A 24,041-nucleotide genomic window follows, 5' to 3' on the forward strand; every position below is an offset into this window, starting at 1 on the left:
GCCAAAGTCTTGAAACACCACGAAGTTCCCTCACTTGACTTTAAGGCATTCTGTGGACCCCATGCTTAGCCAGCTTAGGAGTTGTTCTGCAGATTGCTGCTCTACAAACAGTTGTACTTGGCTGTTGTGGGATATTTGTACACTGTATGAAGGTGTATTGCTGTGATTAATGTAATAAAAAATCTGAACAATACCCGGGCGGTGGTGATGCATGCCTTTAGTCCCAACACTTGGGAGGCAGAGGCAGGAGGATCTCTGTGAGTTCAAGACCAGCCTGGTCTACAAAGTGAGTTCCAGAACAGGCTCCAAAGCTACAGAGAAACCCTGTCTCGAAAAAACAACAACAACAAAAACAAAAAACTGAACAACAAATTGCTAGGCAGGAGGTATAGGTGAGATTTCCAGGGAGAAAGAAAGGAATAAGAGGAATCTAGGGGGGTTGGAGAGATGGCTTAGGGGTTAAGAGCAGTGACTGCTCTTCCAGAGGTCTTGAGTTCAATTCCCAGCAACCACATGGTGGCTCACAACCATCTGCAATGAGTGCTGGTGCCCTCTTCTGGCCTGCAGTCTCTGTATACATAATAAAAATAAATCTTTAAAATAAAAATAATTTAAAAAAAAAAGAGGAATATAGGTGGACAGGAGATGGCAGGAGACACAGAGAGGAAATAGGATGTACAAGGTTTGAAGAGAGGTAATGCCACATGATAGAATGTATATTAATATCAGTGGGTTAATTTAAGTTATAAGAGCTAGTTAGGCACAAGCCTAAGTTATTGGCCAAGCTTTCCTAATTAGTAAGTTTCCATGTGATTATTTGGGAGTTGACTGATGGGACAGAAAAAGACTTGTTACACTGTAGGTGTCATGTTCTTCACTGTCTACCATTCAGTTGTCTCTAGTGAGATTTTCATTTCCCAACAACCTACCTGAAAGATCTTAGCCTAAATTGAACATTCATAATGTGACTTGTGCAGTTGTGACTGATGGTTTTTAAAATATTTTAAATACATAATCTCATGGTTCCAAAACAAATTTCATAGTTGGACATGGTAACATGTTTTTGAAATCCTAGCCTTTGGGAGGTAGAGGCAGGGAAGATCAGGAGCTTATGATCATCTGCTATGTAGTGGGGCTAGTCTGGACTACATGAAACCCTGTCTCAAAAAAATTAAAGGGCCTGGAGAGATGGCTCAGCAGGTTAAGTGAACTACAAGCTCTTCCAGAAGACCAGACCAGGGTTCAATTCCCAGCACCCATGTGGTAGCTTAAAACCTGTAACTCCAGATCCTGCTGCCCAGTGCTGATCTCTTTTGGACCTCAGGCATAATGTTTTAACTTTTTTTTTTTTTTTTTTTTTTTCGAGATTTCTCTGTATTGCTTTGGTGCCTGTCCTAGAACTCGCTCTGTAGACCAGGCTGGCCTTGAACTCACAGATCACAGATATCTACCTGCCTCTGCCTCTGCCTCCTGAGTTCTAGGACTAAAGGCGTGTACCACCAACACCCGGCTGTGTTTAAACTTTTTAAAAACTGATTTGCTTATTTGTTGTGTCATGCTAGGAATTACATGCAGGGCTGCAAGCATGCTGAGCTAGCTGCAATGCTGAGTTCTACCGCTCCCCATGCCCCAAACTCATGTTGGTGGCTCAGCAGCTGTCCTTTCCTCTCATTGCAGCTTCGGCAGTCCCAGTCCTACTGCACAGACACAGAATGCCTCCGGGAGTGTAAGTACCAGAGTGAAGTGGGAGGGTGGGGCCAGGCACAAGGAAGGTACACGGCCTGGAAGAGGCAGCAGACAGTGTTCCCCTTTGAATTCCCTCTCTCTCTCTCTTTCCCTCCCTCTTTCTCTCTCCCTCCTTTCTCCCTCCTTCCTCCCTCTCTCCTTTCCTCCCTCCTCTCCCCACTCCCGCACAGGGTTTCTCTGTGTAACAGCCCTGGCTGCCATGGACTGTAAACCAGGCTGGCCTTGAACTTACAGAGGCCTCCTGCCTCTGTCTCCTGAGTGTTGGGATTAAAAGCATGCCCCACCATCACCCAGCATATTGTTTTTATTTTTTAAAAACAGTTTCCCGGGAAAAGATGGCTCGGAGGTTAAGAGCTGTGGCTGCTATTCCAGAGGTGCTGAGTTCAATTCCCAGCAACCACATAGTGGCTCAACAAGATCTGGAGATTTGGTGCCCTCTTCAGGCATGCAGGAATGTATTTGCAGGCAGAACACTGTATATATAATTAATACATAAATCTTTAAAGGGGGAAAAAAATAGTTTCACATACCCCAGACTGGCCTAGAACATCTGATTGCATGGCCTCCAGCTCCCAATGTGCTACAATTACCATCTTGACTGACTTAGTTTATTTTATGGTGAGTGGTTATATATTTGCTTAACACACTCAAAAGCATTTTTGCTGCTTCAAGTGTGGATTCAGGCTCCTCAAGAAAGAGTCATCACCTTCTTACAGCTCTTCTGTGTGGACGGTAGTACATGCTTAAAATCTCACATGGGAGGCCAAGGCAAGAGAATGGTGAATTCTAGGCTATCCTGTGGTACATGGCAAGACCCTGTGTGAAAAAAAAAACAACATAACTCTCCCTTTGTAGCTTCTTCAGCTAAAAACATGTTTGTGAGAGACTAATAGGACCAAGGAGTTGCTGGCTTCCAAGGGTGGGGATGTATGGGAGGTAAATGCATGGGAAAGAATTTGTGAGACATTTTCAGGTTCTACTGTACATCTCCATCTTCACTAAAGAATTTATATTTCATCATTAGGCAAGAAAACTAGTTTATGGGAGTCTCTCTTGTTTCTTTCTTTTTTTATTCCAAAACAGGATTTCTCTGTGTAGCCTTGGTCACCATAGAACTTACTGTGTAGACCAGGCTGGCCTCGAACTCACAGAGATCCACCTGCCTCTTCCCCCTGAGTGCAAGGATAAAAGATGTATGCCGCTCTACTACCACCAAGAGGGAGTTTTTCTTCAATTTATTTGGTATTTCTAACCTGATTCAAGCTCAATATAATTTTTTTTTTTAAATTCAAAAGGCATACTTTGGCCATTCTGAAGTCTCCTGCACACATTTGAAAGCTTTGACTGCCAGATTATGTTGTCTTCATTTTTTGTGTGATAGTAGTTTTCTAACCTTGGGTCTTGACAGTGCTGGGGCAGGTATTCTGCTTCTGACCTACATTTCTAGCTCCAAATTACATTTATTAATAGGTTAGTTGTTTATATTTAGCATCAGGTGCTAATCTCTGTCTAACTCTCCCTCTCTGTCTCTCTCTCTCTCTCTCTCTCTCTCTCTCTGTGTGTAGGTCAGAGATAGACTGAATCAAGTATATTATTCCTCAATCAATCACTCTCCACCTTTAATCCAAGCACTTAGGAGGCAGAGCCAGGTGGATCTACAAGGGCTCAAGGCCAGCCTGATGTACAGAGTTCCAGGACAGCCAGGATGACACAAAGACTTATACAACAGACTCGCTTCCAGCAGTCCTTATGTGCACCCATGGTCCTGAGGCCAGCTGTACAATTGTCTTTAGAGTAAATAAGCTTGGAAACTGATAGCTGACTCCCACAAATTATCTTCTTACCTCCCCACAAAGAAATGTTAGTCTGGGGATATAGTTCAGTGCTAGAGGGTTTGCCTAACTTGTCTAACCAGCACTCAGAAAAGAAAGAAAATAAATAAAAAAAAAAAAAAAAAAAAAGGAGAAAATCTATCAAGCCTTGAAGGTCAAGAAAATCGCATCTATTCAGATTTTCAAGCATTGCTGCCTACTCCTGCCCATCCCTTGTTCTTCCTCCCTCTACTACCAATGTAGTTTGTCACTAAGGGCTGTGTTTCTTTGTTCTGCCACCATTTGTATTTGATTTTGATGCTTCATTGTCTTATCCTACTACAGGATTATGTCTACCAGAATCTACATTTTACTAAACTGTGATTGGTCCGATTGCTGATAGTGGATGTTTGTCCAATATATACTGTGTAGCAGATCATTCTGTTTTTTGTGGCCTACCCATTTCACTGCTCCCTTATGAGGTGATGGAAATGTTTACCTTTCACAATTAAAGAAACCAAGGCACTAGGATCAAATAGCTGAAAGTTAATAGTCAAGTAGCTACAAGATGATCTCAACTCTTAAAAAGTTAATGACCTAGGCAACAACCGGAGCTGAGCAATTGCTCAGTACGTCCAAGGCCCTGAGTTTAATTCCCAGTGTGGGAAGATAGCAGCAACAATTATCAACTAATTAGGAAAACTGGGAAGCCATTTCTTCAATTAAGAAATGCCATGATACTTTGGAGAAGGCAGCAGAACAGTAGCAGAAGGGATGGGTTTTGGTTTTTTTTTTTTTTTTTTTTTTTTTTTTTTTTGTTCTTTTTTTGGTTTTTCGACACAGGGTTTCTCTGTGGTTTTGGAGGCTGTCCTGGAACTAACTCTTGTAGACCAGGCTGGTCTGGAACTCACAGAGATCCACCTGTCTGTGCCTTCAGAGTGCTGGGACTAAAGGTGTGGGATTGTTTTAGGGGAGAGGCTAAGAGATGGCATTGTTTTAGGGGAGAGGGAGGTAGTAAATGTGAACACATGCCAGACGGGGTGGAGGATATGGGATGCTTTGGAAAGACTGAGTTTGCATAGTTCCCTGCCAGGGTAGTATTGAATTATTATTACATCATACTGATTTGGGAAGGTTTTAAAAAAAAATTTGACCATACCCATATGTTGCTCCTGAATCAGATGGTCTGACACAGGGCCTCAGAATTTGTTTTTGGTTGTGAGCCTAGCCTTTAACGGCTGAGCCATCTCTCCAGCCCTAGGGCCTCAGAATTTGTAATGTGGATCACAGGCCTTACTTATGTACTGCCAGACCAGGAAAACATTGGCTCAAAAATATAGAGTAACTAGGGAAGATAATGTTGGAGGAAGTGAAGATAAGTAGGGCCAAGTCACACCAGCAAAGGTCAAGCCAGTGTGCTCAGAGTCAGATCGATAGGCAGTGGTTACTACTGGGCTGGTCAGCAGAGAGGTTCGTGTTACTGGTGTGATGATACACACTTGTCTGGGAGTTAGGGAAAGGAAAATCAGGAATGTGAGGCAACTCAGGCTACTCTGGAGACCTGATGATAACGGATGATGGATAGACCCTGTGTAAGAAAATTAGGACTCAACAAAGTTCAAGTATGATGGCTCAGCTGATATAAGTAAAGGCTTGTGTTCTGAATTCAATCCCCATGACCCACATGGAGGAAAGGCAGAACCCTTTGTGTGCTGCACATACAAATAAAAAATAATTGTTTTTGAGACGGGATTTCTCTGTAGTCCTCTGTTGTCCTGGAATTTGCTCTATACACCAGGCTGGCCTTGAACTCATAGAAATCACTTCTGCCTCTGGAGTACTGGGATCAGAAGTGTGCACCACCACACCTAGCTCCATAGGTATTCTTCATCTTGCTTCTTTAGATTTGTGGTTTTCTGAGTCCATGAACCTTCTGCATTCAATACAAAACTGTTGAATGTGTGTAGCCCATGGAGTGTTGGCTGGGCAGGTGAAGGGCACACACTGCATACTCTTGCAGCTAACCAGAGTTCTGTTTCCAGCACCCATGTTAGGTGGCTCACAATCTGCTCCAGCTCTGGGGACCCAACCCATTTGGCCTCTACCGGCACCTGTGTACACATGCTCATCCACATGATAAAAAGTAAATACAGTTGTAAAGAACTATTAGAAGTCTTTATTGTACTTTGGTTTGTGACTAATGTAAGTTATACCTTATAGATTTTCTCACTTGAGGGAAAGGGAATTTGAAACATACTAGTTTACAGCTGTACCCTAAATTATTAGTGCTTTTCTCAATGTGATTTTTAAACATAGAATCTGTTTTACCTTCATCTTACAATATCACACTCAGGGTCAGTTTTGCTACAGATGCTTCTCTTCTTTGTCCTCAGTGCCAGGACCCTCTGGTGACAGCGGTGTCAGCATTACTGTGATCCTGATGGCCTGGATGGTGATTGCAGTGCTCCTGTTCTTACTCAGGCCTCCTAATCTGAGAGGCTCCAGCCTCCCTGGGAAACCCTCCACTCCTCACAGTGTAAGAATGACTTATCCTTTCTGGATAGTGTGGGGGTGTTTGTTTATCCAAAGGAAGACTTAATCCTTGCACTAAATTCTTTCAGTGTAGTCATAATAAAATTTTCAGTCCCCAGTTGTCTTTTCTTAAGATAAACATACAAAACAAAGCTAACAAGCAGAGCTAGGTGTGGCTCATCTGTAGCCTCTGCATTTGGGAGGGTGGGTCAGGAGGATTACCACAAATTCAAGGCCTGCCTAGTGAGTTCTGCCTACTGAGATCCTATTTCCGGGAGCAGATGGGTATCTACAAAATGACACAGCATCTAGAAAAAAAAGTTTTCAGGATGGGAATGTGGTTTGGTTGGTAGACTGCTTGCCTAGCATTCAGGAGGCTCTGCATTGGCTCCTTAGTACCTCATAAACAGGGTGTGGTGTCACACAGCTCCTTTTTTTGAGGCCTTTTGTTGTTAATGTTATAACTTATTAAAGGAAAGCAAATATTCAGTGAGAACTGAGCTGCACCATGGAGCTTTTAGTAGAACAACAGACTTGGCACACAGACTTGTAGGTGTACTCTTTAATCCCGACACCTGGGAGGCAGCTAGAGTTGGATCTCTGAGTTCAAGGTCAGCCTAGCCTACATGGTATGAAGCTGTCAGTCTTAGGAAGGGAGGAAGGAATAAAAGAAAGCTTTAATGTACTTCAGACTTTTGTTGGAATGGGGAATGTGCATAAAAATCTTACATATGTGAAATATTTCTTTCTTAGCCGTTTTTCCTACATTGCATGTACACCTTTATTATTTTTGAGTCAGGGAGCAATTACTACAATGTTTAAAGATAAAGAAATCCAACTTAACCTAACTTAGAAGCCATCACAGGTGACACACCCCCTGGATCTTACTGGTCCTAGGAACAATAGTTTCTGTATCCTAAGCAAGGACAGAAAAAAATAAACTGCAGTAGAAATGCTACTCATCCTTACAGAGCATGCCAGGGTAAGTAAATAAAGCCTTCCCAACAGTCCCAAAATCTCCATTCTTTACTCTCCCTCTCTCTTTCTGTTTTTGAGATAAAGTCTCACTGTATGGCCCAGATAGCCCTGATCTCATTTTGTAGCTCAAGCTGGCCTCAAACTCAGGATCCTCCTACCTTAGTCCATATAGTTGGCATAGCTTTTATCTTCTAATTCAGATGCTTTCTATTGCAAGTAGCAAAAACCAACAGAAAGATGGAATTATTGGTTAACACTTCAAAAATTCAGTTAGGCTCAGTGTTGAGAATATTTAACAATTCAAAGCAGAACACTGTAACCCCAGCACATAGGCTACCTAACAAATCCCTCCTGCCTCAAAAAAAAAAAAAAAAAAAAAGAGCTGGGCCTTGGTGGTGTACGCCTTTAATCCCGACACTTGGGAGGCAGAGGCAGGTGGATCTCTGAGTTTGTGGCCATCCTGGTCTACTGAGCTAGTTTCAGGACATCTCCAAAGCCACAGAGAAACCCTGTCTCGAAAAAAAAAAAAAAAAAAATTAACAGTGTTATTGTAAATCCAGTTTCCGGGCTGAGGAGATAGCTAACAGGTAGAGTGCTTCCCAGTGTGCATGAAGTCAACCTCTGAGACATGTGAATCATAGTCTAAGTACATGCATACACAAATACATGTATCCCTACGTGTATACAAGAGACCTATTCTGAATATCTATATGTATGAATGCATTTGTGAAAGCATGGTTAGTTTCTTTCCTCTTACCACAGGCTTCATTGTAAGGTGGGCTTTCCACATAGTGGTAAGATGGTTGCCACAAGCACCCGAGCTACATTCTGGTAAATATTCCACAGTGAGAAATAGAAGTCTCTAGTTGTGGGCATACTGCACTTAGCCAGTCACATTAGTGAAAGGATTGACATTATCTCAAGGTGGCTGGGATAATCATATCACTATTGCAGCCTCCCTTTCTTTCTCATACCACATGCAGGAATGGGGCCAACACAGACTAACACTGTATTTACCTTATATTCACACGAAGAGTGCAAGTATGAGTTTAGTAAGAAGGGGCTGGGGGACAGGTGTGCTGCTCCTTTTGTACTTATTAGATGTATTAAAAGTCACTTAACCCATTCTTTTTTAATGCCAGGGACAGGACCCGCCCGCCCCTCCTGTGGACTAACGTTGATGTGGGAAGCAGAGATTGTTAAATGCTGTGCACGACCAAATGACTGAAGATGACCAGAGTACTCTTAACTTTTCCCTTTTCCATCTGCAATTTGGGATGGTATTGTTTTCATGAGCTTCTAGAAATTTCACTTGCAAACTGACTTTTGCTTCCTGTGTTGCCACAGTTCTTCTTTACAGTATCCCTGAGTAAATGATTCTATTGGAAAGTCCAATGGTTGGCCTAAGCTTAAAACATTCCACTCGTTGTCCCTGGAACCGTGGTCATAATGTCTGTGGTGGTTTCTGGCCCAATTGAAGGAAAATTGAGATTTCTGCATTTAAATATTTTAAGTGGGTTTAATAGATTTTAATTTTTTTCATAAGGTATTTATTTGGGGTTATCTAGTGTGAATGACAGAGCCATAGTGTATTTACTTTACTTGGCAGTTTATTCATGGGTGGCAGTTTTCTGTAGTTCTTGGGACAGTGACATTTTTAGACTATTTCCCTCAGAGCCTGCAGCTGAGATCTGGGGTGCAGCTGGCTCATGTGGCTAGAATAGGAAAAGTGAACTGGTTCTTTACTGATTTTTTAAAAAAATTCCCATTAGGAATTTCTGATGTTAAGAATACATACTTAAATAAACATGATTGATTAATATAGTGGTTGCTTTAAAGTCCGTTACCTGTTGTTGGAAGCCACTGTACGCTGGCCTTACATGGCTCATGAAAGGAAGAGTTGCCAGGTACACTCTGTCTATCCTGGCTAACATGGGTATATTGTGTTTTAGGGAATGCCTCTCAGCAAGCGCCTCCTCCATTCCAACACTTATCTGTTAAAATGAAGTCATCTTACATCAGTGTGTGGGGTTGACATTTTAATACCTACCTACTTACTTATGTTCATACCTTATTTGGTTAAAAAAATGAGTCTTTTGTTGCCCTTCTGACTTAAGAAGAAAAAGGAGTCTTTAATATGAGACCTTGGTTTATTCCCAGGCAAAAGAGGAAAATGGCAAACAAGAATATTTCTCACCTCTCATCTCGATTCTGTTTCATGATGGGTTGGGGATGTATTGGAGTGGGAAGTAGCATGAGCTTGCATTGTTCTCAGTTCAAAAAGCAGTGAATACAAGTGGTATTTAAACATGCATGGATGGCCTGGAATGTTTGTCTAGGAAGTAGCTTCATTTGTTGGGACCAGAACCTATTTTGCTATCAATGTAGAGATTTTCTTGCCCGGGTTAGTCTAGCTGCCACTGTACAGATCTGAGAAACTTTATGTGAACTAAATAAACTTCTCTATCATTACGCCATTGATGGGCCTGTGACCTGGCTCTGTGACACTCACTGGTTATTTCCTCTATGTGGTGGTTACTCTCTGGCCCATAGCATGGTTAAGGGCATCACTTTGTCCTGTGCTGTGACACTGGCTGCTGGTGTCCTTCCTAGCTCACTTGGCTTTGTGCTCAACACTTGAACTAATAGAACCACCCTTGAGGAGGTACTTGTGCTTATAACAGGGTGACTTAGCCCAGGTAAGTTAAATCCTGAACAAATGAACACCACAGGGTCAATGAAGGGTTTCTTTTTGGCTGTGGCCTCATAGCTGGCTATCACTTCATAGCTGATAGCCAGTTTAACACAAAAACCAGATATGGCAGCAGTCTTGACGCCAGACTAAATTATTTGTGAAGTTCAGTCGTGTTGAACTGTGTAGGAGGACCTTGCCATAAGACACCCCATAAAGGAAAAACAGGATGAGGGACTTAAAGGTAAACAAAATTAGAATGGCATCAAATGGAGTAAAATCCCTGCAGCACTCTTTTCCCATCCTTACCCTTTAACTTTGAAGGCCGCACACCTGCCCCAATGGTGTTTTCTAACCTGCTGAAGGGAGATTGGATGGAGAGCTGATGTGTTGACTCAGTCTGCCTCACCTTGACCTAAAAAAAAGACAAAATGTGGATACAGAACATCTACTGTTAGAGACCAGGAAATGTGGATTCTTATTCTAGGTGTTCATTTTGATCACATGTACTCACTGTATCTAAATACCTTAGCCTCAAAATTTTACTTTCCAACCCAACCCTGAAAAGGCTTAATTACATGTATGATCATAACTGTAGAAATCTCCAGGGCCGCAGACATGGTTCAACCATTAAAGCCTAGGCTCACAACCAAAAATATAAGAAAAATCCACTCCAGACACATCAATGCCTGTTAACAGTTGAGTTTCTTGAGAAATACATACTTGGTCTTGGGTTTTGTTTTTCTTTTTAATCTTTGTCATTTTGTTTGCTCTGGAAATTTTCTATATTCCTAAAATGGTGGTATCCTGCATAGAATATTATTATTGTTAACCTCACTAGTAACATATTATTCTCTTCTTGAAGCTTCTACATGTTTTAATTGAACATATTCTTACACTGTTATTTGGCTTGCAAACATTTACTTGATCTGTAGCTATAATTCGCTTAAAATAGAGAAAGTAAACAAGGAAGCTTATATCCCTGTCACTCTGGGCTGTTTGTGCTGTCTGGAGTCCATTTGAGAGTCATTTCATACTGTTTTACACAAAATCTAGTAGTTTTGTTTTTCCGTCTTCCACACATGATAGGTTAAAATTGGGATTGTTGGTAGGAAAAGGTTTTAGCATGTATCTAAACACTATCCCGTGGTTAGTAAGTTTTACAGTATGCAAGGATCCCTAGAGAGTCCACTGAGGGTCGCTGCCCCATGGTTCCATTAGTGTCTGTGAGAGTGCTTATAAACTCACCAACATCACAACATTAAATTTTTGAAGGAATTGTGGAAGCCTGTTATTCTAAGTGAAAGTCTGTCTCTCGGTGATTTTGTGCTCAAATTTGACCAGCTCAGTTTAAAGCACAAAACATCAGCTTGAAGAAGGAAAAGTGAAGAGAGTTAACAGCACATGGTTTAAATTTTGTTGTTACAATAGAAAATAGGAAGAGTCTTAACATTTCTCAGTGAAGAACCCTGAGTATACCTTATATGTCCAATGGTTATTTGTTAAAGTAGAAGTGGTCATACGATGCACTAAATGTAACTTGCTGTTTCTAAATGTTTAAATCATGCCAAACAAATCAGTCCGTGCCATCCAGCATTTATTGTTAATCTTTTACTGAGTACTTGGATTGGGGCAAAGGGCTTGTACTATGCACTTTTTATTAATGAATAAATAGAAAATGTTAGTAACACTGTTTTCTGTTTGACTTTTGTGGGGAAAGATACTTCTTCTACTTAACAAAGTACTAACATCCTGGGTTTCTAGTTAAAACTTCTCTACTCAAAATATACTCCTAAGAGATAAGGAAAATATTCACATAAAAGCCTGGGATGAAGCTCAGTTGGTAGAGCTGTCATGCATGAATCTCTGGGTTTTTTACCCCACACTTCAGAAACAAGGCATGATGGCACACATCTGTAATCCCAGCCCTTGGGAATCAGGAGTCCAAGGCCACCCCGTGACATAGCAAGTTTAAAGGCAGCCTTGGATGCAGAAGACCTTGTTACAATTTTAGACAAAAAGTATGGGGTCAGTATTCAAAAGGTAGGGTCTAAGAACCACTAGGAAGTTGCAGTACATTTCTTTGGTTATCTTTTTCTTCCTAGAATATGGTCAAACAGATATTTTCTTTGAGGGAGTAATATACAGTAGCTTTCTGAGCAGACATTTGTATCCAGAGCTGGACTTGTAACTGCACTGAAATCACACAAAAGTAAAAATTTGCTCTGACCTAGAAGGTGTCCAGACACAAAAGTGCATGATAGTGTAAGGCATGGGGAAATGCCTTTTGTGTCCAGGGATTTGGGTACTCTTTAATCTAACTGAACTGGTTAGTTGAACAATTATAGGAGCTTGGTGTTGGGCCAGTCCTGGAGGGTGTATTTCTTCTGACAGAGGGTGAGGCACCAAGATTTTGCTGGGTAACTATAAGTCAGAGAAGATGATGGAGAAGGTTCTCTGTTGTTAAATGCCCTTTAAGCTACCCCCAGCAACCAGGACAGGACCTACTTATACCTTTAAATTTTTCTAACTTTTTTTTTAATATCTGGGGCTGACTTGGTGAAAAAGGAAATCTTTATATTTACTTATTAATTAATTAATTTTCCCTTGACAGGGTTTTTCTGTGTATCCCTGGCTGTCCTGGAACTCATTCTATTGACAGGCTGGCCTTGAATTCAAAGAAATCTGTCTGCTTCTGCCTCTTAAACTGTGGGATTAAAGGTGTGTGCCACCATCACCACCTTTAGTAGTTATATTTAATCCTTTAAAAAGGACCTAACATGGAGAAATGCCCAAATAGCTCTATGATTGTGGTGCCAGTCCCTGAGCATTACCTGTTTTTGAGACAGTCTTAGTATGTAGCCTAGGCTAGCCTCAGACCCTCCATCCTTCTACTTCAGCCTCTCTAGTGCTGGGGTTACAAATAAGTGTCATATCCAGCTAAATATCTTAAATAGTACTGAAAATATCAAAATATGATGGCATACACTGAAAGACCAACTTAGCTACTGGGAATGCAGAACATGAGCTTTCCTTGAGCAAGAATCCCATTTAAAAAACAAAACACTAGACTGATTATGTAGCTTAGTGGTAGAGTGTCTGGTTAGCAGCAAAAGGCCATCCCAGTACCACAAAAAGCCACATGGGGCTGAGGAGATACTTCAGCCACTAAAGTGCTTTCCTTATAAACATGAGGGTCTGAGTTTGGATCAACTGAGCCAGGTGTGGTAGTAAATGCCTGTAATCCCAGTGCCAAGGGGACAGACAGGAGGGTCCTTGGGACTTGCTGGCTAGCTGCACTGACTTAATCAATGAGCTACAGAACCAGTGAGAAACACTGTCAAAAATTAAGATGGAGTGATCAACTTCTGGCCTCCACATGCATACACATTTGCACCTCGCATGTGTAACTAACTGTATGTGCACATACATGTTCACACATCAAAACAAAAAAAATTTGTGAAGTATATGACTTCTTGGAGAGGCAATAGTTCAACCTAAAGTTTGTCATGTATGGGGCTAGGATTGTAGCACAGTAGAGTGCTTGCTTAACATACACAAGGCCCTGGGTTTCTGTCTACAGCACTATATAAAACTAGACATGGTAGTCCATGCCTTTAATTTAACCACAGACAGAGAAATCAGACATTCAAGGTCATACTGAGCTATGTAGCTAGCAGATTTACGTCATCAGCAGCCTGCAGCCCTTGTACGTCAAAGCGTCCCACTATGTCCCTTCTGGGCAATGATACTAGTGACATGGGATCAAGGGAGCAGGGAAAGGTGCAAAAGTGGAGGCCCTGTTGATGAAACTCTTTATGGGACTTAACCTTGACGAGCTCCAGACTCTGAGACGCCTGTGGTTGTATATTTTCACAAGCCAGAGAGCATTATTCTGGACATTTTTACCAAGTCCCCACTGGGAGAAACTCAACCCACAAGAAAAGACAGTTCACCTTCCGCCAGTGCCTGTTGTGTGGTACCATAATACTTCCTGGGTTGCTCTTGGGTCCATCTTATACTGCAGAATTAAATGTGTTCAACATTTGTAGCATCTGCATGATTTTGACAGATCATAAAAGAAAAAAAATTTTAAATAGATTTTATTATCGTTCAGCTAAATTAAACACTTGATCCTCTGCCTCTATGTTCTAAGCACTGGAATTGCAGGTGTGTTTAAGCACCCCCAAGTAAGTAGTACATGGTAATATAATCCAAAGTGTAAAATATCCATGAGCCCTACTGATGCAATTAAGTCATTGAATAAAAGAGAGAAAAGTGCTAAGAAAATGTTTTGTTCTAGAACTAAGGAACCAAAGCTAAAATCATTCTTTTTCATTAATATTTATATTAATGGGCTTGGAATTAGCTGATACCTAATTCCACTGCAGTAGAATTACTTATAACACAGCAATTGTGGACATTTCCTGATACCTAGAAGTAATACATTTTATAATGTGCAATTGCTCTTGTGAGAGTGATGAAGACAAATGGCAGCTGGAGCCTGTCCCATTGGTATGAAAGTCCAGGAAGATAAAAACACTTATCAACTGGTCGCGGTTGTGCCTACCTGAAGCCTCAGTACCTAGGAGGGTGAGGCAGAAAGACCACGTTTAAAGCTAGCTTGTGCCCCAAAGCAAGACACTGTAAGAATATCAAAACCCATGTTAGTAACTAATAAATGACATTTTGCAGGGAATAGCTTTAAAATGTTAATAGTATGAATTTTCATTTCACATGAAACTTTGTGGTGGTCAAGAAAAATAATCGTTTGCAGCCTGAGTTCAAATCCCAGCAATGCATATACACAGTTACTTCTAGTTGTAATGCACAGACAGTACAAAAGCTAACAAAGAAGGTGAGATCGTGTCAGGAACCAGTAATCACTTAAAGAATTCTCTGAGCAGGAGTATGAGTTGAGACCTCACCATGCCTTGTGCGGGAAAGAATGGCAGCAGCAAGTGCCAAGTTTCTGAAAGAACTGACATTCCTGGGATGAGAAAATACGATCAGAGGAGCTCAAAAAGAAGTCTCTGTCTCTTTCCCACCCCGGGACAAAATAAAGTAGTTTATCTTTTATTCACATCCATTGCGGTTTTGTTTGTTTGTTTGTATCTTATGAAAGTCTTTGTTTTAAGGTCTCCAAAGCCAGATACAAACTTTGCAGTCACTCTGAGCATAAAGGAAAGTGATTGGCAGTGCAGACAATGGAATGGTTAATCTCATTCTGTGTACATGCATTGTGTGACTCAGGAAGGGGGCACAGACTGGCAGTGTGTGAAGCTTGGTCTCAACTCCTACCTGACTCCACATACCCCAAAAGAAGGAAAGGAAGGGAGAAAGGGAAGAGGCTAACACGAATGAACCAACCAGCAAGCCGTGGGGATTAGGATAAAAGGTGTTAGTGGCTTTGGCAGGTTTGGGTATTTTGGAGTACCGCCAATAAGTCAGCGATGGCCAGGTGATGGATGAAGGCGAAGATAGAAAATGAGAGTGGCATCTCATCTTGGAGCCTGAGCAGCTGGTGGTTGATCCAAACAGATGGGAAAGGTTTGTGGAAAGGAATTGAATGGTGAGAAGAAGCAAGCTGCCAAGAAATTTTTTAGTTGTGTTGATTTGTTAGAATAAAGACAAAGTGGTTGGCTGGGAGTGGTGGTGTATGCATGTAATCCCAGTGTTTGGAGGCAAGAGGATTGAAGGCTAGAGGCCAGCCAGGGATGGGGAGACACAAAACTCACCCCAGTAATTTAAAACAAACTTGAATGCATACAGCAGTCCAGCAGTGTAAGTGATGTCCAGCTCAAATACTTGCTCACACATTCACAGCCCAGACTCTTACCCTCTTGCTCCTTGTCTCCTAGAGTATAGCGCCTTATGTCTACAAGAGCTAGTTCCAGGACAGCCTCCAAAACCACAGAGAAACCCTGTCTCAAAAAAAAAAAAAAAAGTATAGCTCCTTAAAATGTGACTTGTAACCCTATATGGGGATTGCTTGAGCTGATTGTGGGGGTTGAGAAAAATGACAATAGTAAAAGGTTTTTTGAACGTGCAAAATCAGTCATAATGAATCAGTTGTTTTTGACAATACTCATGTTGCATTGCATGATTTCTCTGGTGCCTTGGTTCTGCACACACAACACATGCACCTTGCACTGTGCATGTAAGGCCATTATGTTATGAATGTCAGTGGCTTTACTGTAGGTAGGTCTTCTGCTCTTAGAGAAATGTAATAGTTCATGAAAAACAAAGATTTTAAATATTTCCTACTATCATTCCTCTGTGTTTATTTAGGTATCAAAATTGTACATCTTTGGTTGCATTCTGTTAGAATGTTAGGTTTTAAACATTGTTGCCCGCTGCTCCTCTCCACCCTTACTTAGCACCATTAGATCTGTTTGTAGGTCTGTGTGTAGGCATAATTTTGGTTTTTGTTCTGCAGAATGGGGTTTGTGAAAGTTTTGAAGAATAGAATAAGGCTTTTTTTTTTTTTTGTTGTTCATTTGGTTTTTCTAGACAGGGTATTTCTGTGTAGTCCTGGCTGTCCTGGAACTTGCTCTGTAGACCAGGCTGACCACGAGATTCCCTGCCTCTGCCTCTGCCTCCTGAGTGCTGGGATTAAAGTCGTGTACCACCCGGCTGACTAAGGCCTACTTTAAGAAATACCAAGATTTAGAAGACATAAAGAGAGCAAAACTGACTCTTATGCTCACAAATGATTTGTGATCCAGGACAAAACAAAGCACAAATACAGGGTGATGGTGTTTGTCAAATATGAATTGGCTTCAGGTAGTGGTGTCGTGAATGCATCTTTGACCCCAACACTGGGGAGGCAGGTGGGTCTCTGAGTTTCAGGCCAGCCTGCTGCACAGAGTGAGTTTCAGGACAGCTAAGAGCTACACAGAGAAACACTGTCCCAAAAATTTTTTAAAAATTAAAAAAAAGAAAAGAAAAGCAATGGTTGTCTCACCACATAAAGGACTGTGTAACTGCAGACATGGAGGAGATGCATGAGAATGCTCATATTGCTACCTGAGAGATCCCAGACTATGAGACGGAAGAAGAGGTAGAACTTTCCCCAAACATTCCTTGCCCGGAAGAAAGATTGGCATGCTCAAAAAAAGGCAGACTATCTCAGAGCTCAGGAATGGGCTGCTGATAGCTAAAGCCTTTTCTCCCCAGATAGTGGCACACACCTTTACCCAGCACTCAGGAGGCAGAGGCAGGCGGGTCTCTGTGAGTTCAAGGCCAGCCTGGTCTACAGAGTGAGTTCTGGGTACTTGCCCCCAAGCCTGATAACCTGAGTTGGATCCCTGGGGCCCACATGGTGGAAGGAGATAACTGACCCTCAGAAGCTGTCCTCTCACCTCCACACCCATATACAGGTATCACGGGTGTCCCTACACAGTCACAAAAATAGATAATTATTTTTTAAAGATTGTTTTATTTTGTGGTTGAGTGCTCTATCTGCATGTACAACTTTATGCCATAAGTGGACATCAGATCCCACTATAGATGGCTGTGAGCCACCATGTGGTTGCTGGGAATTGAACCCAGGTCTTCTTAACCAGTACTCTTAACTGCTGAGCCATCTCTCCAGCCCCTGACAATTACATTCACATTTGAGAATTCCAGCATGGATGAGAAAGGGACTTATAAGTCCCCATACCTGGCTGAGGGGCTATTGACAATTGGTGGCTTCTGGGGAGAGTCGCGTTTTCTTTGGGGATGTGGCCACTGGTAGGTTGTCTGTGCTCCAGTGAATGTCCCCATGTACATATGGACAGCACTACTTAGACTGAGTGGATAATTTAAAAAAGGCTTTCTGCAACGCCCAAATTCCCAAATATTGTGTATAAATGTTTGTTTTCATTTAATTGGACTTTGTTATATAAAATAAATTTAAAAAAATAAATAAATGGAAACAAACAAACACAAAAAAAAAAAAAAAAGTAAAAAAGGCTTTCTGGTCCTGACTATAATAATAACAGAAAAAGAAAAAGAAACAACGGTTGCATCAACCACCCGCAGCTACACCAAGGACAGGGCCACTAAGTTCATCACTGGAACAGTAGAGGCCATTGCCGTCAGGGACGTTTCCAAAGTTTGTGTGATGGATGCTTAGCTATTTCCCAAGCTCTGTGAGAAGCTGTGGAACAGAACGAGCTGTGCCATCCATAACAAGATGAGAAATGATTTCATGGAGCTCAGGCTGGGTCGCCCCCACTGCAGTTTAGACGGGCTTGTGCTGCCTCAAAGCCTTTAAAACCATGTTCCGGGGAAATAAAATGGAATAATATTTTAAAGGGAAGATAAGACTTTAGGAAGGGGACCTTTTGGTGGTGTCTCAGAGTTTGAGTGAACTGGGTGAATATGCTTAAAATACATTGTATACATGTATTAATTCTCAAGGAATAAAATATGAAACATTCATGTGATTCACAATCATGCATGCAGGCAAAACACCCATATGCTTCTTGTTTGTTTTCAAGACAGGGTGTAGACCAGGCTGGCCTCGAACTCACACAGATCCACCTTACCTTTGATCCCAAGTGTTGGGATCAAAAAATTATATTAAAAAGTTGTTGGTGGGCCAGGTGTCGGTGGTATATGCCTTTAATCCCAGTACTCAGAGGCAGAGGCAGGTGCATATCCATGAGTTCGAGGCCAGTCTGGTCTACAGAGCAAGTTCTAGGACAGGCTCCAAAGCTACAGAGAAACCCTGTCTTGAAAAAAGAAAAGAATGGAGCTGGGCATCGAAGGTGCATACCTTTAGTCCCAGCATTTGATCTCTGTGAGTTCAAAGCCAGCCTGGTCTATAGAGAGTTTCAGAACAGCCAGGGCTAAACAGAGAAACCCTGTCTCAAAAAAAAAAAAAAAAAAAAAAAAAAAAAAAAGAAAGAAAGAAAGAAAGAAAAGAAAAGAAAAAGAAGGAAAGATGAAAGAGAAGAAAAGAAAGGAGTAGAAGAGAGGAAGCAGATGGAAAACAAGGACAATCACAGGCATGCACAATCTCAGAACCTCAGCATAAATCAAACCTCTCAGAGACAGGATCAACCATGTCAAATTGTGCAGAGTCATTCAAGCATGGGACAAAGAATTACATGTTTGGACTGTAAAGTTGGCTCAGTGAGTAAAGTTGCTGTGGTGCCAGGCCTGATGGCCTGAGTCCCAATCATTGGGACTCAACGTGGTGAAAGCAAAGAACCAATTTTCTGTGACCTCTACATGTGCACAGTGACACACCCATGCTGGTGCACACTCAACAAGTAAGTTTAAAGAGTTTGAATATTTTGGCTAAACACATTTACTGATGAATGTAATAAAAAATGCTGGTGGCATGATGGGAGCTGAGCAGTTAGTGTAAGGGGGAAGGAAAAAATATGAACAGCTTTTTGGAGTTCTTCAATGAGGGGAACAGAGAATTTAGGGAATTACTTCAGCAGGATATTCATGGAAGGTAGAAGGAAAAGCCTTGTACTGTTACTGGTTGGTTGGTTGGTTGGTTGGTTGGTTGGTTGGTTTGTGACACGGTCTCACCTATCCCAGGCTGGATACAAACTCACTCTGTAGCCAAGGTTGACTTTGACTTTCTGATCTTAGACATTCTGCCTTTCTAGTACTCCCAGTACAGGTGTGCACCACCATACCTGGCTTGTTCTCAGATCTCCCTCACTGCTGTCTTCCTACCCTCCAACCACATTGATGACCTCACTGTCAGAATTAATACTGCCCTGTTTGTCACTATCCCAAGCCATCACTCTACTCTGCCTCTCTATAAGGTCCTATTTATCTCCTAAGCTGGTGCATTCGCAAACCCTTATGTCCCAAACCAAAACTCAAAAGACATTAGCAGCAAGAATCCTGCATTTTCAACTTTTTCTTTGAATACTCCCTTCAATGAAACCTGGAACTTCCTAAGGGCTTTCTGTTGCTTGAAATGGAAGCTCTCTTCTTTCCCATCTCCTCTAACCAAAGGTTATAAAAGTAAAGTAACCATGGTCCCCTTGTCCTATTTTTACTGCTAATATAATTCTGTCTCCCTAAAATTTCCAACTCAATGAGTTGGAATCCCACCTGGAAGATGGGGTCAGAAGGACAGATCAGGAGTTCTGCCTCACAGTAAGATTTAGGTTAGTCCTATGTGAGGCCCTATGTTTTTGTTTGTTTGTATTTTCAAGGCAGGGTTTCACTGTGTTGTGCAGCCTTACCTGTCCTGGATCTCACTCTGTAGACCAGGCTGGCCTCTGACTCAGAGATCCACTTGCCTCTGCCTCCGGTGCTGGGATTAAAGGTGTGTGCCACCACTGCCTGGCTCTGTGTTTTGTTTTGTTTTGTTTAAGAATCATCGCTAATTTGTTCGGCATCTTCTGCTGCATTCATAACTTCCCGAATGTGTTCAGTCATTCCTTCTTCATTTCTGACTCCATGTTTCATTCACACCCTCCCTTTTTGACAAGGATTGATGCTGATGGGACCCAGGGCTCTGTGAGTGCTAAACATGTAGCCTGTCGTTGTTGTCATACACCCTTAATCCCAACACTAGGGAGGCTGAGGCAAGGCGGATCTTTGTGAGTTCGAGGCCAGCCTGGTCTACAGAGCTAGTTCCAGGACAAGCTCCAAAGCAATACAGAGAAACCCTGTCTTGAAAAACAAAACAAAACAAAACAAACAAACAAACCCCCCCCCAAAAAACAAAATAAAACAAACAAACAAAAAACATGTAGTATATCACTGAACTGGACCCCCAGCTCCAAAACATCATGTTTCTAACTCTTGAACCTTAACAATATGTGTCAAAAGTGAGAAAGAAAAGGTTGAGGAGGCGTGATTAATTATAGCGGACTTCCTCAAAGCCTGAACCCCTTTGCTTGGCACCTGGAACTTCATGCCTGGATAATGGGTACCAGGAAGTTTTCCTTTGTTTGAAAGGCAAGCCTTCCTTTTGTAATGGGCTGGTCTCAGGCAGATCACTTTTAGAAAGGGTGTTTTGGAATTCAACAAGCTGGGAATGAGTTCCCTAAAATGCATTTGTCCAAAGCAAAACTAACTTTTATAGTCAGAAATAAGAAGTTTCAGGATAAAGAGATAGCTCAGTGGGTAAGAACACTTGCAGAGGAAGCATGAGGGCCAGAGTTCAGATCCCAACACCCATACAACCTCTAAGGAATAAAGCCAAGAGTAATAGAGCAGAATGCTGGATGTCCTCTGACCTCAAATGGGACATGAACATACCCCCCCACACACACACACATTTCATCTTTGTTGTAGTTGGTGTAGTGTACGGAGGAGGGAATGGGGACACGGGATGGGACAATGACTTTTCCAAGATCTGTATTAACCATTACTTTCAAACATCTCTAGAGAATTTTGTTTCTCTGAATCTCAGTGGCTGCTGTCTTAATCATGCTACCTTCAGTTGTAGACAATCAACTGATCTTTCCAAGTCCATTTTTCATCCCTCTGTAACTGCTCTGTGTTCTAGTTAATAGCTGTTTTCTTTAGGAACTAAGGTATCAACCTGAGAAGGTAGCCATGAACTATTCTGTTACATGTTCTCCCTGTATTTATCTATCTTTAGTTTCCTCTATCTCTCTGTTTTTTGAGTCAGGATATTTTGTCATTCAGGCTGGCTGTGTAGCTGAGGATGAACTCCAGATCCTCTTGCCTCTTTTTGTCCCCATCACCATGTCTTGAGTGCAAAGAGACCTATTATCTATCTTCATAAAGTCTGAGTCTTTAGATATGCCTGGTAGCACACACATTTAATTTTAGCACTCAGGAAGCAGAGGAAGTCAGATTTCTGAGTTCAAAGCCAGCCTAGTCTACATAGTGAACTCTATCCAGGCCAGGTTGGTCTACCCAGTCTCAATAAAGGCTGTGAGTTTGCATTATTTGTGATTATTTGATATTTCCCAATAGAACAAAATTAATATTTACAAAGGCAAGGGATGTAGCATTCTTTACTCACAAGGACGGTCCCAGTGACAGACAGTCCTGTCACTCAGTAAACACTTGATGGAAAATTCTTGTTGAATGTATAAAAAACAATTTAAAATTTTTTAATTTTTAATTTAAAAATTATTATATTTTTGGTTGGGAAGTTGTGGCATACACCTTTAATCTCAGCACTCAGAAGGCAGAAGCAGGTGGATCTCTCTTGAGTTCAAGGCCAGCCTGGTCTAGAGAACTACAGAGCAGTTCCAGGACTACACAGAGAAACCCTGTCTTGAAAAACTAAACACAACTGTTTTAAACTTTCTGTAAGAAATTCCCACTACAAACTGACTTCATTTATAGATCAACAACACATAAAGCAGATGAAGCTGACATGAAGGAGAATGCCTGGAAAGCAGCTGTGTTTGCAAAGGCAGATTGATTAGAACTTCAGTGGTGTGGAGAGGTTGGAATGTTGTAGGTCAAGAGCTGAATTACCATTTATCTTGAGCTATCTTTAGTCTCCTAAATAGCCATTCCTTGACCATCTCTGTGTTGGACCTAACACCCAGTAACAACATGAAAATGTTTGGAAAGAATTAACTTAGCTGACCACTAGCCTCTACCACCCGGAAGCTAGGAATGTTACTAGGTAGTTCCTAAGGTCTATAGGCAAGATCTCTCCACTTGACCTTCAGCTGTCTGATGATTCAGCATATTTGAAAAGTATCTCAATTAACCGGGTCCTCTTCAAGATCTGTCAATGCTCTTAACTGCTGAGCCGTGTCTTCAGTACTCCCACCTCTTTGAGACAAGGTCTTATCATACTGCACTGGCTGGCCTGGAACCAGCTATGTAGACCACTCTGGCCTCAAACTCACAGATCTACCTGCTTCTGCCTCCTGAGTGCTGAGATTGAGGTGTGTACCACCATGGCAGGCCCATTTTATTTCTTTGTAAGATCCTAATACCTTAGAGGAAGATTTACACATAAAGCAGGTGGAAGGGACTGGATTATCCTATCTCTGTAATCAGTCTGCTAGCCAAACTATCGCAGCAGAGCCTAGAATACACTTGTGAAAGAACAGGTACAAAACTAAGTAAGGCATTATGAAAATGTTTTTTCTTTACAGGGTTTGCTCTGCATAACAGCCCTAGTTGCCCTGGAACTAGCTCTGTAGACCAGGCTGGCCTTGAATTTACAGAGATCTGATTGCCTATGCCTCCGGAGTGCTGGGATTAAAGGCATGTCCCACCACCTCCTAGACTAACTCATGGGTCTTCTAGAAGGTTCTTGGGCTGGAGAAATGGCTCAGCTTGTTGTGGGGTATTCACCATAGAAGACTGCTCACACACAGGTTTAAACCAATAAAAAGTCTATATTAGCTGGCTGGCAATTACACCAGATGTAATTTAGAGAAAGAGAGAGTACATGTGTACATGCACATGCCAGAGTATGCATACATTCATGTTGACCAGAGGATGACCTAAGCTGTGGGAGTCAGTTCTCTCCACCATTGGGCTTCAGGAATCAAGCTAAAGCTACCGGTCTTAGCAGGAAGCACCTTTACACTATGTCGTCCTGGACGTTCCTCAGGGTGAGCCTTTAGGTACCGAAGCCTTGTTCTGGGTCGACATACATCACTTAGCAAAAACAGTTATCCAGAATCAGGACTACAGAAGCCAAAAAGCAAGGTTAGTACATCTGAGACTTTCCCAGAACTATATGGATTAGGCCTTTGTTTTAGGTTTGGCTTAAAACATGCTGAGTTTTATAGCCTGAATGATTCTTCCATCACAGAGGCCTACTAAGTTGTGTTGGGGCCCTGTTACATTGTTACCTCAGAGAGATATGCTTTAGATTTAAACACTGAACTTAAAAAAAACAAAACAAAACAAACAAAAGCCCTAATAAGCTTCCCAAGAGTGTAACTTCTTCACCCTAACAGTCCCTGTATATATGGTTTTTGTGACTTTTGAAGTTATACTGCTCAAAGGATATAATTCACAACTAGGTTTAAAGATTAAGAAAAGTTTAAAATTTGAGTTTAAAAAGTAAGCTTGTTTATAGATCCCTCCTAAAGAATTTCTACTTTGGCCTGGCAGTGGTGCTCATCTTTAATCCTAACACTCTGGAGGCAGAGGAAGGCAGATCTTGTGAGTTTAAGACCAACCTAATCTAAAAGAGCTAGTTCCAGAACAGCCAGGGCTACACAGGAGAACCTTGTCTGGAAAATCAAAACAAGAATTTCCACTTTGTAAATGAAATGCTATGATGGTTTGTGTTAGTTTTCAGGCATCTGTACTGGCCTGACCTTGGGGGTTCTGACTGGATATGTCTTCAGCTG

The 24,041-nt window shown here is 41.7% G+C and overlaps 1 protein-coding gene across 5 annotated transcripts in view; it reads left to right on the forward strand.

Moving 5' to 3' along the window:
- The window catches only part of Smim14 (small integral membrane protein 14), an 81,424-nt gene extending 69,977 nt beyond the window's left edge, over positions 1-11,447 (forward strand). For all 5 annotated transcript variants that reach the window (XM_051198403.1, XM_051198406.1, XM_051198401.1 and 2 more), the window contains exons 3-5: positions 1,678-1,726; positions 5,951-6,093; positions 8,210-11,447. In XM_051198403.1, coding sequence (XP_051054360.1) covers positions 1,678-1,726; positions 5,951-6,093; positions 8,210-8,242 — 225 coding nt within the window. In that variant the 3' untranslated portion in view covers positions 8,243-11,447. The remainder of the gene's footprint in view (positions 1-1,677; positions 1,727-5,950; positions 6,094-8,209) is intronic.
- Positions 11,448-24,041: the final 12,594 nt, after the last annotated feature.

The sequence above is a fragment of the Phodopus roborovskii genome, unplaced genomic scaffold (genome assembly GCF_943737965.1).
Source record: "Phodopus roborovskii unplaced genomic scaffold, PHOROB, whole genome shotgun sequence".
NCBI classification, from domain to species: Eukaryota; Metazoa; Chordata; class Mammalia; order Rodentia; family Cricetidae; genus Phodopus; species Phodopus roborovskii.